Source organism: Carica papaya, chromosome 2 (genome assembly GCF_054855325.1).
Source record: "Carica papaya isolate Zhongbai chromosome 2, ASM5485532v1, whole genome shotgun sequence".
Lineage (NCBI taxonomy): Eukaryota > Viridiplantae > Streptophyta > Magnoliopsida > Brassicales > Caricaceae > Carica > Carica papaya.
The window spans coordinates 29,937,756-29,957,156 of NC_142310.1; the positions used below are offsets into that span (position 1 = coordinate 29,937,756).

The 19,401-nt window shown below is 32.6% G+C and overlaps 1 protein-coding gene across 1 annotated transcript; it reads left to right on the forward strand.

Moving 5' to 3' along the window:
• The first annotated feature begins 11,179 nt into the window (after positions 1 to 11,179).
• On the forward strand, positions 11,180 to 18,650 carry LOC110823868 (UBX domain-containing protein). Its single transcript, XM_022054361.2, has 10 exons — positions 11,180 to 11,480; positions 12,171 to 12,298; positions 12,400 to 12,510; positions 15,449 to 15,641; positions 16,498 to 16,575; positions 16,672 to 16,740; positions 16,855 to 16,998; positions 17,093 to 17,195; positions 17,826 to 18,094; positions 18,258 to 18,650. Exons 1-10 carry the CDS (start codon positions 11,379 to 11,381, stop codon positions 18,420 to 18,422), a joined length of 1,362 nt encoding a protein of 453 aa, XP_021910053.2. The 5' UTR covers positions 11,180 to 11,378; the 3' UTR covers positions 18,423 to 18,650.
• Positions 18,651 to 19,401: the final 751 nt, after the last annotated feature.

Here is a 19,401-nt window from a genome sequence, read left to right on the forward strand (position 1 = left end):
ATAAAATAGGTTGCTCTCCCAAGGTTTGACATCTCAAATTCCTGCTCTAGTTGTGTTCTGAGTTCCTCCATTCTTTGTTCATCATTTCTAGTGATGAGAATATCATCAACATACAGTGATATGATGACCATTTTTCCATCATTTAGGTGTTTAACATATAGGGTTGCTTCGTTCTTGCTTCTTTTAAACCCACAGTGGAGCAGGTATGCATCAATTTTGCTATACCATACTCTGGGAGCTTGCTTCAAACCATACAGTGCTTTATGTAATTTATACACATAATCAGCCTTCTCTTCTACTTCAAATCCAATCGGTTGCTAGACAAATATATCCTCTTCCAATTCACCATTTAAAAAGGTAGATTTTACATCAAGGTGCAAAACATGCCAACCTCTTTTTGCTGCCACAACAAGTAGAAACCTTATCGTTTCATGTCTTGCTACTCTGGCAAATGTCTCCCCAAAATCCACTCCCGGCAATTGAGTATAACCTTTCACTACCAGGCGTTCTTTGTACTTATTGATTGAGCCGTCTAGGTTTATTTTGAGCCGAAAGACCCATTTAACTCCGATTGTATTTTTACCTTTTGGTTTGGGAACCAGAGACCAAGTGGCATTTTTCTTGATCATGTTCAATTCTTCTTCCATAGCTTTTCTCCAAACCTCATGTTGAGCAGCTTCTTAAAAAGTTGTTGGCTTTGCAACAGTAATGTTGCATTGAGCATAGATGTCATATAAGCTTCTTGTCCTTTTATTTTGTGATTTTTCTGACTCTTAATTATTCATTTCTTCATTTTTTTTTTGAGCTTGTTTTGAAGTAGAACTTAATCATCAGGGATTATCTTTTCGTCTTTTCAATCCCTGTGAGATGCTTCATCAATTACCACATCCTTTCTGGTCATAACTTTTTTAGTCTTTGGATTGAAGACCCTGTATCCTTTTATTTCTGTACTATAACCCAAAAAAATACAAATTTCTGCTTTGTCATCTAGCTTCTTCCTTTTCTCTTATGCTACATAACAGTAACAGATGGAACCAAACACCCGTAAATGCCGTGTACCCAGCTTCCTTTCACTCCAGCATTCATATGAGGTTTTTCCCTCAACAGCCCGAGAGGGAAGTCAGTTCAACAGGTATACAAAAGTGTTCATAGCTTCACACAAAAATTGCAACGGCAGCTGTTTATCCTTGAGTAAGCTTCTTGTCATCTCAACTACAGTTCTGTTCTTTCTTTCTGATACTCCATTTTGTTGTGGAGAGTAGGGGGCTGTAAGCTGTCGTTTTATGCCTTCTTTAATACAGAAATATTTAAACTCCGTTGAAATGAACTCCAAACCATTATCTGACCTCAAACACTTCAGTTTCTTTCCACTTTATGCTTCTATTTCAATTTTGAACTCCTTGAATTTTTGCAGAGCTTCATTCTTTGTTTTTATGAAATAGATCCATGTCATTCTGGAGTGATCATCAATAAACAGGATGAAATACCTATTATTTCTTAGTGACTCTGTACTCATAGGACCACATATGTCTGTGTGGAACAATTTAAGCTTGGTATTTGCTCTTCAGGAATACTTTGAAGGGAAGGGTTGTTTGTGCATCTTTCCAAGTTGGCAGATTTGATAGATCCAGTTTTCTCCCATGATTTCAGGGAGATCTAAACTCAATTTTAATGAGTTCATCTTCTTGAGGGCTTCAAGATACACATGTCCAAATCTTCGATGCCAGAGAATGGTGTCGTTTTGAGTAGCGCACCTTAGTTTTTCTTAAGCTCCTTGCAGCTTCAAGGTGAAGCTTCTGTTGATAATTGGAATGTTTGCAATTTCATACCCACGTGAGTCTTTTATGGAACATGAATTTTCCTTGAAGACCATGGTGTATCCCCTTCTGGTTATTTGGCTCACACTTAACATATTTTGCCTCTGGCCAAGCACATACAGGACGTCAGGTATGACCCTTTTTCCTTGGTTCATGGTTACTGCGATGCTTCCTTTTCCTTCTGCTCTTAATGCTTTTTCATTACCTAGAGTTATGTTGAGTTTTGTATCCTTGTTAAGATCAGAAAACATTCTTTCGTTTTTGCACATGTGGCTTGTACAACCACTGTCAATTATCCAGTGAGTGTCAACTTCCTTTGATTGCTCGCTGAGTGCCATAAACATTCACTCTTCTCCTTCGGTTTCTTCGGTATAATTTACTTCTTATTGAGACTAATTTTGAGTAGAAGAAGCAGATGTGTTCCCTTCATATTTTTTCTTCCATCGGCATACATTTTCAACGTGTCCACCCTTCTTGCAGTAATTTCACTTGATCGGGTTCTTCCCTTTATACCAGCAGTCTTGTTCTAGGTAGTTATTACGAGCACATATTTTGCAGTTTGGTAATCCCTTTTGCTTCTTATTGTTGTGCTTGTTTGAATTTTGTGTTGATCATGTAACTTGATCATCTTGAGTTCTTCTTCCTCCTCTTCCTCTGCCTTGATTCTTGCTTCTGCTTTGTGTAACTACTAGTGCTCTTTCAGTGGAGTTTGCTTCTCTCAAGGCTGTTCTGTGCTCCAATGTTTGTAGCTTGCCCAATAATTCTGCAACTGAGAGTGTTTTGAGATTGCACGTTTCTTTAATCACTGAGATTTTTGCCTCGAATCTTGCAGGGAGACTCACCAACATTTTTTCAACTACTCTTCTGTCTTCGAAGTCTTCTCCGAGCAATCTGATCTTGTTTACTATATCAAGTAGTTTGGAGGCATACTCCTTTATGGTTTCTGTCTCTGCCATCTTTAGTGTTTCAAATTGCTTTCTCAGATTCAGAACTTTCACCATCTTGATTCTTTCATTACCTTCAAACTCCTCCTTCAACTTATCCCATACTTGCTTTGGGTTTCTCAAGTTTATTATTCTAGAGAAGACCGAATATGATATTGCCGTATACAAATAAGACAGAGCCCGAGGTCTCTTAGAGATATCTTCTTCATCTTCTTTAGTTGGTTTATTGTTGTATCATCTTTCAATGATGGTGGTTTTGCATCGTCTTCCACAACCTTCCACAGGCTGTGGGCTCGCAGGTGCATCTCCATCTTTACTTCCCATACGTGATAATTTTCTCCTGTAAATAGAGGAGGATTTAGTGTGCCAGTCGGGTTTGTTGCCATGTTGTATTTTATTTTTTTTTTATTTCTTCTCACAGATCCCTTTAGATCATACAGCTCGATACCACTTGTAGATTTTTAATCAACAAACTATCACAATTTTTTGGTGTAATTTTCGAGAGAGAGTTTAGAGAGAGAGGGCAAGAAAACAGGGTATATGTATGTGAAGTTCTCTGTTTTCTTGTGTAGAAATTTTTGGGATGAAGGAATTAACTTTTTATTGATTGATTTGAAGTGGTATTTAAACACAAAATTAAATTAGAGTCCTACTCAAAAAATATAATTCGAATTCTAACCAAAAATAAACTTTAAACACAGAATTTAAAAATAATCCTAAACCACATATATGTCGTTTTTCTATATGTATTCTACCACCTCTCTGTTCAGAGCTTTATTTCAAATAGATTTCTATTATAAATGAAATCCTTATGTTGAACAACGTTGATGCTTACGGGTGACAAAGGCACCCTCAGCTTGGACCTCCGCCGCCCATGCGTACTTCTATTCTTCTATTCAGACTCGCAACACTTCCTCTTCTTTCTTCTCCTGTTGTCAACCATCTCACCCTTCCATCCTTTTTGGATCGTGGTGAATGATAAAATTTTAATGTATGGTACTTCACGGGTGTAAGATAATTATATTTATTTCAACTTATAATGGTAGCAAACGGTATCTGGCAGATAAATTTGTGATGAATTTTAAAATTATTGAATCGGTAGATTACATTTTTTCCCTTATACCCCCATATAACATACTTAATTCAATTTTTATCCTCGCAAATGAAAACCCTATTTTCTCTTTTTTCCTTATTCACGTTGCACAAAGGGAGGACCAGACAGCTTGAATCTTATTCTTCTCCGAACGATATCTGCTTATTCTTCTTCTTTGATTACTTCCAAATGTTGGGTCTTTGATTCTACTTCTGATTTGCGTTCTCCACCTTTTCGATCAGTAAATATTTTTGTATTTTTTTTAATTTTTTCAGGATCAAGTTCTTTCATTTTTTCTTTGATTTGCATGTATTATCTCCACATTCTACTGATTGTTTTTATGATTCTTGTTACGGTGGAGCTTTTTATTAGAATGTCATGTAGGATTGGTCCTAGTCCCATACATATGCTTTGCTTACACTCCATATATATGGTTACTTGTCTTGCAACAGAATTTGTTCCTTCCCTAAAGATTCTTTTGTCATTTATAGTGTTGGCATTTAGTTCCTATTATACATATCCTCATGAGTTAATTAAGAGTGTGGTGTGTGAATCAAGAGCAGAGTGAGTGTTACATGTGTTGGCTTCATGTATTATTTTGTTGTTGGCTGCATTTGTGTTTAGAAGAGTATAAAATAGAAAATGTGGACAGAATAGAGGTCTGAAAAATGCAGAAAAATAAAGGACAAAGAGCAGCTGAAAGTGTAGAAGAAGAAAAAATATGTGAAACTTGAATCTACTTCTTCATTGAAAAATAAACTTAAATACTTCTATTTGTCCATGACAACTTTTACATTCTAGAAAAAGAAAAAATGTAACATGAACCAAGTTAACTTCAATTAACATAAGCATACTAACAAAGGTTTGTCAACTGATACAAGCATCACAAAAATCATTATTCTTTAGACTAAAACCAGAGTTGTGACAAAACAACATTTCTCTTACTTGACAATGTCATGTGTTCTTCTTAGCTCTTCAAAGTATGTGTTTAGGTATTTTTCAAATTTATGTTATTTTTATGTAACTATAAAAAATTATTATAAAATTATATATATTTTGTGGGCTAAAATTTTAGTTATTTTAATTATCTAATTTAACTAAGTCGTTTAGCTGAGTTTTTTCTTTTAGAATAGTATGTTTGGATCACTATCATTTGTTAAGTATGAAATCTGTTTGCTTGAAAAATATGCTGTTGAGTCTTGAATTACTCTCTCCCTTGATGGCAGAAGGCATGACGATAGGGAAATACTTGTCCCAGTAGGAGGGTATGGTTGTTGGATATAATGGTGATGATCTGCGAAGTTTTTTAACTTCTTGCATCTTTGTTGGTTTAAAGTAACCATAAATAGGAGATTGAGTAGGGTCATTCTATATGTTAATTAAAATATATGTTTTGACTTGCTTTGATTTAAAATAATTATATTCATTGTTTCGTTTTGTTTCAGGTATTTGGTATCGTTTTTGTTCACACATTAGATAAGAAATATGAATATTTTGAGACGTATAGTTAATTTAGTATGCCAGTTTATCATACTTCTAGTAGTTCATAGAAGATGCGATATAAATTATAGGCTTACTCTTGAATCAAGACTAGAGGGAGAGAAAACTCGAGATAAGCTCATGCAAAATTTGTTATCAAGTGAGTTTTGTTGGCATATAATTATGATGAGAGCTTCATCTTTTATGAATTTATGTCGTTTACTAGTTATAGATGGTAGACTTAGGCATACCATTCGTGCAACTGTAGAAGAACAAGTACTTAAGATACTTTTCCTATTAGTATACAATGAGAGAAATCGAGTCATACCTTGAGTTTTTTGACGATCTGGAGAGACGACAAGTCACCATTTTCACAATGTGCTACGATATATAGTACACATGACCGATAAATTTATTAATCAGCCAAATGGATTACAAGTTCCTCCAGAAATAGCCAACAATCCCATATTTTTTCCATTTTTTAAGGCATATATATAAGTTATATATGTTTAATTAATTCTTTTAACATAAGTGCATGTTTAATTAATTAGTAAATAATTAATTTTAGGATTGTTTTGGTGCGATTAATGGAACACATACGTGTTAAGTGTCTAGAAAGATACTCCATGATTTCGCGGGAGAAAAGATTTTTCCACCAAAAACCTGTTAGCAGTTTGTACATTTGATTTGAAATTTTTATACGTCTTAGCTGGGTGAGAGGGGACTGCATTAGATTCAAGAATAATAAAAGATGCATTAAATAGAGTTGATGATCCTCTAGTAATTTTTTAAGGTAATTAAAATATATTTAACTTCAATATATAATGTATACTTTTGAAAAAAAATGTTATAATTTAATTTATTCATTGCTTATAGGTAAGTTTTACCTTGTGGATGTTGGGTTCATATTGCGGGGTGGACTAATTACACCATATAGAGGAGAACGTTACCATTTATACTTGAGGAATCCACCATGCAAAGCTTGTAAACTATTTAATCTACGACATGCTTCTTTGCATAATGTAATTGAATGTGCCTTTGGAGTTCTAAAGAAATATTTTATAATTATCCAAATCTTGACTGAATCTCATTATCAGATTAAAACTGTTAATACCATTATATTTGCTTGTTGCATTTTGCATAATTATTTACAGGGAGATGATTAAACTAATGAACTTCTTCAATAGGTTGATGACGAACTCCGCAACGTTTCTCCAGACGAACTAAGTACATGTAACTTTAGGGACAATACTGAGGAAATGAGAAAAGGCGAAGCAATTAGAGATGCAATAGTAACTGATATGTGGTCTAATTATATTTTGTATAATTTATGACATTTATAGAGTTTATGATGTTTGTATGGTGTATGACATTTTGTATGACTTATAATGTTTGTGTAACTTAAATATTTTAATTGAATGCTACAATTTAAAATTTATTTTTTTGTAAACATATTATATTTTTTTTGCATATGATTATATTTGGTGTTTTCATATGTGTTTTAGAAAATGGCTAGAAGGAACAGTCATATAGATAGAGGAAGTAAAATGATCCACTTATCAGATCACATGGATGACTTCTTAGTAAATTCGTTTTACTTTCAACATTTGTATGGTCATAGATCGGGTGGGACATTCATATCCCATGCCATTGATTGTGTACTTAAAGAATTGAGGAATGCATTTCTAGATCTGTACATTGATAAAGAGCGGATACACAACTACATAATAAATTTAAAGAGACAATTATCAAAATATTATGATGTTTTCAAACATAGAATGAGTGGTTTTACTTGGAATCCAACAACTGAACAATTTGAAGCATAAGAGGAAGTTTAGGAGTAACTAATAAAGGTAAATCTCTTAATTTATCATATGTTGTTTGCCATTTTTTATACTCTTCAAATATTAATATATTTATTCATTCTAAGCTCAACCTGAAGCAACGGAACTGAAAAACAAATGTGTGCGAAATTATGAGAAAATATTAGAAATGTATGAAAGTGATAAAACTAGTGGGTCTACAAGTGAGACATCTTTAAACTACTGAAGATAAAGGAAGAGGAGTAGTGATGAATATGGTATGGATGCTACAAGTGAGACACCACTTATCCAAGATTTAAGTGGTAATTTTAATTTTCATAGTCTAGATAGTTCATGAGGTGTAAGGATCTTTCACGAGGCTTAAACACCCGAAACTCCTACTTCGAAATTTGAACATGAGGTGCAAAAATCTTTCACGCAGAAGAAAGTGAGACGTTTGACAACAGTCTATGAAGAAAAATATTTGGCTGAAGTTCGAACTATTTCAAATTCAGTAAATAAAATATTAACAATTTCAAAAGCGTTTATTTTAATAGAATAGCTATATCAAAAGATTTTTCGTATGAGATTAGATCCCTTTCTATAAATAAAAGATTTTATTCTACTTATGAATAAACCGAACATGCCTAAAGTTTTAATGATTTGTCCTCCTGATCGACATAATTTTTTCATGACTAATTTACTTAATTTACCTGGTAATAACTAATATTACATCTCAAGTTCGAATATTTTTTATTTGTTATTACTGGTTTTGATTCTTTATTTTCTTTGAATTTTCAGATAATTAAAAATGGAGGTTTCTGTTGTTGAAATGCAAAACTATATTATGGTTTTAGGAACCTTTGTCAAACTATGTTGGATGTTTAATGAATGAATCTTATTATTTTCGTGGACTAATTTGTCGTTTTGTATTGATTAATTTATGTTAAATGAACCAATATCTTATATCTTTCTGTACTTATTTGTGAACAATATTTTTTACTATTTATATTTTTAAAGCAGTTTTGGTTTAATGTGGTATTTGTTTAATTCTCAAGTAAGTTGGTAATAGAATATAAATATTATTATATTATTGAATATGAATACAAGATATCTACATATGTATATATATACTGTATATTTTTGTTAAAAAAAATGAATTTAGAAGTTTGAAACTAATAAAAAGAATATGTTGCGCAGATAAAATTTTATCAATAATTAATTTTTTAAACAATATTAATTAATAAATTAACTCATGGTATGTGATTATTTCAAGCACATTTTAATTTTTTATTTGTTGAAATAATTTTAGATTTAATATAATAACATATAATTACAACCATTTGTTTCTAATATATAAATAAATTTATTTTTATTAAAATTAAATTAATGTGATAACATAAATAACTATTATTTATTTTATAAAATATACAAATTTAATTTGATTATGTGTAATAATTATTTCTTTAAATATAAATGTAATTATATTGGTAAATAAATTTTTTTATTACATATTTATTATATATAATTTACTATTACATATGATAGGTATGGGTAAATTAGTAATTTGACTAAAAATACAACCGTACTATTTTATCATCTAAACAAAAATATATCATTAACATATATTAATATATAATCATACAAACGTAAAAAAATTTTGTAATTCCAATATTGTGATATTATCATTCAGTCACTGTTATTGACATATATCAATTAACTATCACTAAAATTTATCTAAACAGACTGTTAGAGTTTTACTTTTTTTAATCTATTTTTTTGTCAAATAAAGTTAATTTATGTATTATTTGATGATTCGATCTCGGTCGTCCAATAAAAGGTGAGATATTGGTGGTTCAAATTTATTCCTCACCATGTAATCTGTCACATAATGTACGCGTGGCGAAATTAGGTCCATCCAACATGATTATGACGTGGTCTGCCGCTTGTCTCTCTCTGGTTGGTTTTTTTTAGGACACCCTAGCTGAGGTGTCAAACATTTATTAAGTATTTTAGTTTTACCATCATCTTGAAAATCTTATTCATTTAGGTCCTTCTTAAAATATAGATTTTTTTTTTTTTTCTTTTTAAATTTGATTTCTATGATATTTTTTTTAGATTAAGAATATTGAACTCTGAAATTTAATTTTGGATCATTGCGTAGAGTGCTACTAAAAATTGCTTAAGTGATTAAACAAAGGTTATGGGCCTATTTGAGGTCATATAAAACTTTATGAAACTTATAGATATGATTAGGAAATTATTTATAGAAAATATTGTGGGTTATTTCACGTACACATCTTCGTTATTATTCTCGTGAAGGAAAGTTTTTGAGATACCCAACTACTCACTATTCCATTGAGAAGAGACAATAAGAAAATAAGGGCCCAAATGGCGGTGTACTTGGCTACAAAACTAAAAGTATCTTTTTAATATATTCGTTCTTTTTTGTTAAAACCCTTAGCGAAATACTTTATAGCCATCAATATTGTTATTAGGGTGCTTCCTAATTTTAAATACAAATTTGTTCATAACTAAGTTATGATTATGAAGTTTTAAAACTATTGAGTGCAATTATTAAAGAATAAGTTAATTATAGTATTAAAAAATTAATAAATTAGAATGTAAAATATTCTATTATATTTTTCATATAATACATAGAAGAAGGTAGGAAAAATCTTAATGTAATTATATCACCAAGTTTTGGAGAGATCTATATGGGATGTACATATTAATTAAGGCTATAACTTTTGTGTTATCCCAAGCAAAACAACTTATGATGTACATATTGATACATATTATATTATTATTTAATCCAAAAACTACTTATAATGGACATAAACATTTTTATGAAGTACTTAATCATTATTATTTTTATGTGAACACAATTGTAATAACCAATAATGTACATATTAATTACCCAAACAAATTTTTTATTGTAATTTCCTGGATTATGATATTCAAAAAATTCATAGTGGAACTACATACAAAATATTGAATTTATTTTGATAATCATAATATATTGAAAACAAATAGAAACTGTAAAAATATTTGATAATCATAATATAGTTAAAAAATTAAGTCACTAATTTATTTATTTTTTTCTTAAGAGAATTACATCAAACTAATTTAATTGAATGGTCCAAGTTAAGATGGGCATAGTGGTGAATTACCTACTAAATCATGCCAATTTGTTTCTGATAAAATAAATATAGATTTATAAATAATAAATTACGAAATAAATATGAATATAAAATTATAAATTTAAAACAGACAGTATACGAATATAAATTTAAAAATGTATTCATTCCATACCCGTTATATATTTTATTAATAAAACTTTATTTTTATTTGTAGTTCTATTTAAATTAATTAAATTGTAATAAATAAATATTTAATGTTATTATTATATTTGTTGTTAGAGTTAATCATGTTTAAATGTTAATTTAAATTATTTTATTTTTATTAACACCTAATTTTTTAATTAACTATAACTACTTATATAAATATTTATAAAACTTTAAAAATTAAAAAAATTAAATTAAACGGATGTTTTCGAACAAATGCCTCTATAAATTTACAGTTTTGTATAGAAATGGACGTACCAGTCTCGTGCCCCGCCATGAGCTTAATTTAAGCCCAATTAAACTGTCCCTTCATATTTATTAGTAGTTATTAAATTCAGATATGCACAATTGAATAATTACATCATACCATGATGTCACTATTTGTAAAATCCTAGTTGCTTCAATTGAAAATGACCTCGCTTAATTATGATTAGCGAATTGTAATAACGAAGCCCGAAAACTAATAGTCACTGGCCCAAATGACCCAAAAAGTTTGGGCTTTTGGGCCTCCTCCGCAGGACCCGCCCCGCCGTTTTAACGAAAGACGAGAAGATATTTCCTTACGGTAACCTATAATTACTAAAATATCCTAAACTTTATGACCTAATTACACTCGTACCAGAATCACCTTTCCTAAGTAGGATGCGGATAAAATCGTAATTTCAAACACGCTTTAACAATTTTCTCAATTTCCTAAACGGAAAGGAATATCCTACCTCCTAACCCTATTTATGTCTTCCTTCCCAATCAATCTCCTACAGTTTTGATTTCGTCACTGTTCTTTATCTGTCGATCGCACTGAACTTCTCTATATATACGTGTATGACTTGTACCCTCTGAACATCCCTCAACTCGGCTTTTCTCGCTTACATTGACACTAAGAAGAAGAACAAAATATGGAGGACATGTTGTCAGCTAACGACGAGCAGAGTATGGTGTCTTCCTTCCTTGAAATCGCTGTTGGCCAAACTTCCGAGACAGCCAGACAATTCTTGCAGGTTCTTTTCTTTTTCTTTCATATCTTTGTGTATGTCTCTCTATGGTTAATTGGATTTCGGTTTTTCCAAGGCTACAGGTTTTGGAATGATAGATTGAATCTTTTTTTATGGATTGGCACTTTTTGCTGTTTGCTTTTGGTGCTTGGAAAGAATTTAGGTGATTAGCAGTTTTTGTGGATTTAAGGGGTGCTACGTGATTTCTTTTACTGATAGTTAGATATCGGAAGAGCAAGTGACTGGTGACGAGGGTTATGATCCGGATAGTAGAGGATTTTGATTATGAATGGTATTTCGGATCTTAAACGGGTCTGTTTTCCTTTAAGAATTTACCTAATAAACCGGACATTTATCTTTATAGCACTAGACAATCTAGTTTGCCACCAAGTATGCACAATGTGTGGGCATGAATGTTTTGGTTGAAGGTTCTAATTTAGCTCAGTGGTTTACTATCTTGTATTAGATGTTGCCACACCATTTTTAGAGCTTGGCTGTGTAACCCATATGTTGTTCTTTTGTTCAAATATTGGTGACATTATTGTTCAAACTTTCTTAAAACTGAACCTTTTAAGTCTAATTTTCTGCTCTATTTTTTTTATCTTCAGTTTTTCATTCCATTGGATTCTAGCTATACCTTATAACCTTAAATTATCTATTGGTGTATGCAACTTGATGGTGGAATTTGTGGAACAGGCGACAAGTTGGAAACTTGAGGAAGCTATTCAGCTTTTTTATGTGGGCAATGAAAGTGGCGCAATGTCAGCAGCTTCACCCTCTCCAGTTATAGACAATGCTGTTTCTTCAGCAGAACAATCTTTTAGGTATGCTACCTTTCTGTTAGTTCTATGGTTTGTGTCGTCAAGTTTGTTTCTTCTTCAGTTTTACAGTACTTCTTATTTTTGGTTTCTATTTGTTCTCTTAGAGGATTGAATGAGGCGGTGAATGCTAATGTGGAACAGATTGGTGAAGATCAAGTACGCGCGCCATTACCTGTCGTTAGGGAGACTCTATATGATAATGCCATGTTGTATGGGTATGTTTACTCTCAGTTTGTCTTTTTTTTCCATTTCCTTTCTATTGATTGTCCGATCTATATTTCTGATGCTTTTCATTGATGTTCATTGGTTATTTTTTAATGTCAACTTGTAAGTCTTTTCCCCTCTATTTCACTTGAAGCGTAAATTTTGCCTCTTTTTGGTGTAAATAAGGCAGCACTTTGTTGTTATTATTTTTATTGTTCTTTTTGTTATTATTATTTTTATGATTTATATTTTGGAGTTTCAGGATAGATGCTCTATTCTGTGGTTTTTCCATTTGGAAGGATAAATGTTGTCAAAAATGATCTAATTTTTCCTAGTGTCTGTATGAGTTTCAGCTGTTATATATGTATATGGCATGCTAATCTGTTTCCTTGTTCTCCAATTATTTGACTGCTGCATGTTAATTTTTGTATCCTTTTAACTGCTGCATGTTAATTTTTGTATCCTTTTAACTGCTGCAGATGGTTGATCATTATTGTAATAGTGTTTGGCTTAAGATAGAGCACAATGGGTAGAAACAAATATCACTCGATAGACTAAATGAGAAAATGAAGTATTTGGTGGATACAAATATGGACAGTACAAAGCAATATATAACTACTTGAATACTCTTTTTCTATTTAACTTTTATTCTGTATTTTAATATATATTATTTAATTAATATAATTGATGTACTTTAATATAGTTAGATGTAATTTCTGTGATGAATGTACAATCGACTAAAACTAATCATTATTAATTATAAATTTTATGAAAATCACAAACATTATACTTCTTTGATGTAATGCTCCTGTGTTTTCACAAAAATATGTATGTTCAATTTAAAAAACAACTTCAAGCTATTGTAAAAATTAAACATAGAATAAAAAGAAATAATAGTTTGATGCCACTTGAGAAGATTGGAGAGAAGGGGGAGGGGAAGAGAACTTTAGGAAAACATTGTTTGTTGTAATCAGAACAACTTTGTGATGTAAGACAAAGAGAACGCGAAGACAAAACTTAGAGAATTTTTATGAAGAACCAAAATTTTGGAGAACTTGGGCCTCAATATTCAAAATAATATCTCGATATTTGAATAAAGGAGTTGCATGAAGCTGGGTCTTTTGCACCACTAAGGGTTGTCATTGCTCTCATCCAGAGTCATAAGGGATAAAGTGCTTAACAATTTGTTATTATTCACCTATCTTCTAGTCATTGAGATTTCTCAATACCAAAACTTGTCATTCCTTCTCTCCATCGCCCACTTCCATAAAAGAGCCACAAATCCTAATATTTTTTTTGCTGGGCTATGCCGAAAATATGAGGATATTGGTCTCTGAGGGTTATGCCTTCCAACCACTGATCCTCCCCTAGTCTAAGTCTGTCCCCCTTGCCAACCTTCCACCTGATACACACCTAGAGCCTATCTCAGCCTATATCTATCTTGTTCCATGCCACCAAATGATATCTTCTTCTTCCTTCCGTGTCACACCATAAGAACCTGCTTTAAAGAGATTCCAACTTTTTGACCATATTCACTGGGATAGTCAATAGGAACATGTAAATAGTTAAGTTATCCAGTGTGCTTTTAATGAGTGTGAATGTCCCTCCTTTATACTCTCTCCCACCTGCTAACCTCTGTCCAAACCTATCCACCACCTGGTCCCACATTCTTGCCTTTTTTAAAATTAGCAGCAAGAGGTAAGCCAAATATTTGATTGGCAAATTGGCAATCCTAGAGCCCAAAGCTGTCGCCAAGCCATCCAAATCTCTCATAGACCCCATTTTTGCCATCTCTTATTTAACAAGATTAATGCTGAGCGCTGAAAGCGCTTGAAAACCCATCAAAATACACATGAGATTGAGCATAACTCTCCTCTTCGGTTGGGAAAAAGCATAATATCGTCAGCAAAAAATAAGTGGATAACCTCCTCAACATGATCCAACACGCCCACTTTTAGGCCCCTTAGTTAATCATATTCCCCGACTCTTACTAGCATTTTGTCTAAAACTTCCATAGCTAAAATGAAGAGCAAAGGAGATGAAGAATCCTCTTGCTTTGGTACCAATTGATGTAGAACAAGATAGAGCTTGACTAAATTTAGCGATTTTGAATCTTAATAGTTAAAATGATATCTCAATATTTGAACGATAATCATCAATAGTTTATTTAATAACTAAGCCGATGTATCTTATTTATAGGCATCAAAATATAATTAAAAATAGAAAATTTAAAAAACTTAGTAAAGAAGAAAATAAGTTGAATGGAAAGAATTAGGAAAATAGGAATCTATAAAATAGGAAAATAAGCTAAATAATTAACTAACCTATAGCAGAAAATAACTAAATAGCATCCTAATTAAATATGAAATAATAAACTCATACTAAAACAAGCCTATAGTTAATAATTCGTAAATAAGCTATCTACCTTAATAATAAATAAATATTACGATATAAATAAATGTATCTTATTGTATAAATATGTCCATTTTAGGTCCTCCCTGTTCTTCATCACTTTGTTCCACCATTTTGTGGTTACAAGATTGTTTCAACTTTTATTGTATTTTTGTTGCTATTCAGTTCCTACATGTTGCATAAAATAGGAGTATATTAATAATTCCTAAATAACCTATCTACCTTAATAATAAATAAATATTACGATATAAATAAATGTATATTATTGTATAAATATGTCCATTTTAGGTCCTCCCTGTTCTTCATCACTTTGTTCCACCATTTTGTGGTTACAAGATTGTTTCAACTTTTATTGTATTTTTGTTGCTATTCAGTTCCTACATGTTGCATAAAATAGGAGTATATTTCTTTTCAGTCCTGCAATTGTCATATTAGTAAACACTATCATTAGCAATTTTCATGTTACTAAACACTAATTATAGAAGTTTTTGTTTGTCTTTAGTAACGTTATGTTTTCTATCACCTATCTTCTTGTAGGACGTCAAGGCCATATACTCCAAACGAATCTAGTTCATTGATTGCATTTCGTAATTTTGATGAGGAAATGAAGCGGCCTGGGGTTTGGGAATCAGACCAGGGCACTACATCTACAGCAGATGCGCCTCGAGACAATCTTGCTTCTTTGTACCGTCCTCCTTTCCATCTGATGTTCCATGGTCCATTTGAAAAGGTAACTTTTGTTTTGTATCTGTTTATTATCTATATAGATATACACTAGTTGACTGAAATAGTAAGTTGTGTCAGATTTTAGTAGCTTTGTTATGTATTTTGTATCCATGGCCTGATCAGTTGTGAGATAGAAAAAATTATGTTTTAAGAATTGAAATTCATTGCTGATGTTCATTCTGGTGTTTGTGTTATTTGAAGTGCAGAGAAGGACATTGATATATTTCAAAAATCTATGGGGGTAAAAAATAATTGAATATATGCTAGTTGTATTAATCTAGCTTCAGATGTTGCTAGCAAAACCATTTTCAGGTTGTTAGATTTCGTTTTTTGTTTTTTATAATTAGTGTAGCAATAACTGTTGTCTTAGCAATACCAAGGACGCTAATGTTGTTTACAATTATATGTAATTACTTGAATCTTGATTTATGTACAGCCTGTGAGGATATATGTTGCATTGGCTATTTTACTGCTAGTGGTGGGATCCAGTTCATCTGTGTGTCTGTTATTCTCTCTCTCTCTCTCTGTGGCCCTCAGACACGGATTAGTCTTTATGTCTCATTGCTGATATTCATCATGGTCATTGAAGAACTCTAACAGGAGGATCCTTATCTATTGGACACTAATGTCCTCTTATTTATTTGTATATAATTGCTTTCGGAGCCACTTTCTTAGTTTCATTTTACAATCTGAGAATGTGGAATTGTTTGGAACATGATTGTTCCTAAAGCAACAGAAGATGGTATTTTATTTCATCTTTATCTGTTTCAATGCTACCTGGAACCTTTTGTTTGTTCTGCCTATATTTGCCCACCTTCTCTTTTCTTTCTAGTATAAATAAATTATCCAATGAAATGCAGGCAAAAGGAGCTGCATCTGCTCAAGATAAATGGCTGCTAGTGAACTTGCAATCTACAAAGGAGTTCAGCTCTCACATGGTAACATTTCAGTTGCTCCTCTTGTTATCAGGACTACCTCAATTTACTTTAAAATGTATGTTCTCACTTTTTGATTTTACGTGTTGCCTCACTTAGCTTAATCGAGACACATGGGCAAATGAAGCTGTTTCTCAAACTATTAGCACCAACTTTATCTTCTGGCAGGTTAGTAAAATGCTTTCAGAACCTTCCATCTATAGTTTTCTTCCTGGTATTTTCTTGTTCTATTTCCCACATTATTTAGATGTACATGGAAATGATAGTGGTATATCTATACAGGTTTATGAAGATACAAGTGAAGGCAGGAAAGTCTGCACTTATTACAAACTGGATTCTATTCCAGTGGTGCTTGTTATTGACCCAATTACAGGCCAAAAAATGCGCTTTTGGTCTGGAATGGTTCAACCTGAGAGTTTGCTAGAGGTATCCATTACAATATATTGGTAAAATTTCAAAATTTTAATGAGGATCAATTTGTATTATCTATATAACTTTTGAATTTTTCCTAATTGATTAGGATCTAGTGCCATTCATGGATGGGGGCCCAAGTCATCATCATGCAACTCTTTCTCACAAACGTCCACGTGGAAGTTCTTTGACTCCTCAACAGAAAATTAAAGGTAAGTTGTTAACATACCTTTTTCTTTTTCTCCTATATTAAGGAGAGGGGAATCATCAGATCGTGCATGTTTGTAGACATGTGAGGCATAAGATCAGAATAGTTAGCAAACAGTTACGTAATGACATCATATATAATTTCAGCTCAAATTTCCTGTTTTCCACTACTCACTAACGTGAGAAGATCTTTTTAAGGTCACATACTATAAGCGATAAATACTTTAGAATGTAATTTAATGCAAGCTCGAAACTAAAGCATATATTGTTTCTCAAAAAGAAAAAAAACAAAAAGGTAAAATATATCTAAATTATTATCTTGAAAAGAGGAAAAAGTTCTATACTCAAACATGGGTAATTCATATACTTACAGGTTAAAGTTGGGGTTTCTCCTCTTTTGAAGAGATTGAATAAGATTGTTATTTCATGCATGCAAACATGAAAAGACCCTGGTCTTTGGGGATGTCTGTGCCTTCTAAGTAGATCTCTGTAATATTTATGTATTGTATATCTGATGTACAAGCCGATATATATGAAAAGACCCTGGTCTTTGGGGATGTCTGTGCCTTCTAAGTAGATCTCTGTAATATTTATGTATTGTATATCTGATGTACAAGCCGATATATATGCAACAGTGTCCCCTGATGAGACTTATGACGAAGATGAAGAAATGCAACGAGCACTTGCAGCTTCTATGGCAGTAGAAGACAAGAAAGTGGTGACTTGCACTGATAAGGACATACCTGCTACCGCGGAGGAGGAAACATGTTCATCTAAGAAGCCGGAATATCCACCTTTGCCTGAAGAACCCAAAGGCGATAGAAACCTCCTATGCAGGGTTGGTGTTCGTCTTCCTGATGGACGCAGGGTTCAAAGAAATTTCCTGCGAACTGATCCAATACAGGTAAGAATATTTTGGGTTCAGTGTCTTTTTGCTACATCTGTCAAGCACACGTGTATCTAAGTGGAAAAAATTTGGAGGATTTGACAAACAGGCGATATTTTTGTTGGTTAGTATTTGGACTACATTTGATATGTGGTTGCTGATTGGCCTTGTTGATCTGCAGCTGCTGTGGTCATTCTGTTACTCTCAACTGGAGGAGGCAAAGACAAAAGCGCTTCGCTTGACACATGCAATCCCGGGTGCAACAAAGAGTCTAGATTACAACAGTAAATTAACCTTTGAGGAATCGGGGTTTGCCAACTCGATAATATCAGTAACTTGGGAGTGAATTCTGTCCTGGGCAAAGAGTCTTCAAGAGAAGGTAGAAGAAGAAAGGAGGAGCTTTGCCAGCGATGAAGGCCTTGGGTTTTTTAACATCTGCTATATGTTTTAATTTTTTTGGTAGTTGGTTTTGTTGCCTGAAAGTTAATCTTTGAAAATAATACAAGTTTATTTATAATTTGTAAATTCTCGATATGATGTTGGATAAATGAAATATTAGTGTTTATTTTGGTTACATTCAGAAAGTAGAAGCGCCGACAGATAATGGATAGGTTGGGTACGGAGATGCTTTACTGGATGATGCCTTAGAGGTGCTCATGGACTGAGTGGGTCTGTCTGTGGCGTACATAATTTCAATGATGCCCGAAACGCAACCACCAGGCCTGTCCCCATTGAGAGAGGGTTTAGGTCCCCACTGACTCAACGTTGAATGGGGGGGGGGGGGGGCATCAGTGGTGGAGGGTCCCTACGGGTATTTGTATTAAGTTACTCGGACAATTCCTTGGTTGCCCCTAAAACGGAGACAATGAGAAATAAGGAGGCACGAAGCCGAAGTCGTTTCAATTTTAAAATTTGGGATAAAAAAAAAATAAAATAATAAAAAGTCAATTTCACTTTTGAATTGATTGCTCCGAGTTGGGGTGTGAACGTGGGCTAATAAAAAGTTGGAAAGATACGGATCATCTCTTTCAGATCTCTTCTCTCCCAGCTTCATGTAAATCTTGCCACGTGATATTTTCTGCATTACGGGGTCCTCATTTTTGTCACCTTTGGGAGTAATGATTCAACCTAACTCCCCGTTACCATTTTTTATTCCACTTGTTTTATGGAAAAAAAAAATACTCATGTTCATACAATCTACTGTAACCATGAAAGCATACACAGACGACGTTTTGAAGAATAGTTGTGTTCTAATCTGTAATTATTGATGCATTGTACGAATATTAAGATCTTTTTTTTTTTTTTTCTTTTTTTCTTTTCGGGAA

Bases quoted from the DNA above. Each gene is read 5' to 3' on its own strand.
- LOC110823868 (XM_022054361.2), top strand. From the start codon at position 11,379: ATGGAGGACATGTTGTCAGCTAACGACGAGCAGAGTATGGTGTCTTCC. The intron at 11,481-12,170 runs GTTCTTTTCTTT...TTTGTGGAACAG, and splicing joins CAGCCAGACAATTCTTGCAG to GCGACAAGTTGGAAACTTGA. The intron at 16,999-17,092 runs GTATCCATTACA...CTAATTGATTAG, and splicing joins AACCTGAGAGTTTGCTAGAG to GATCTAGTGCCATTCATGGA.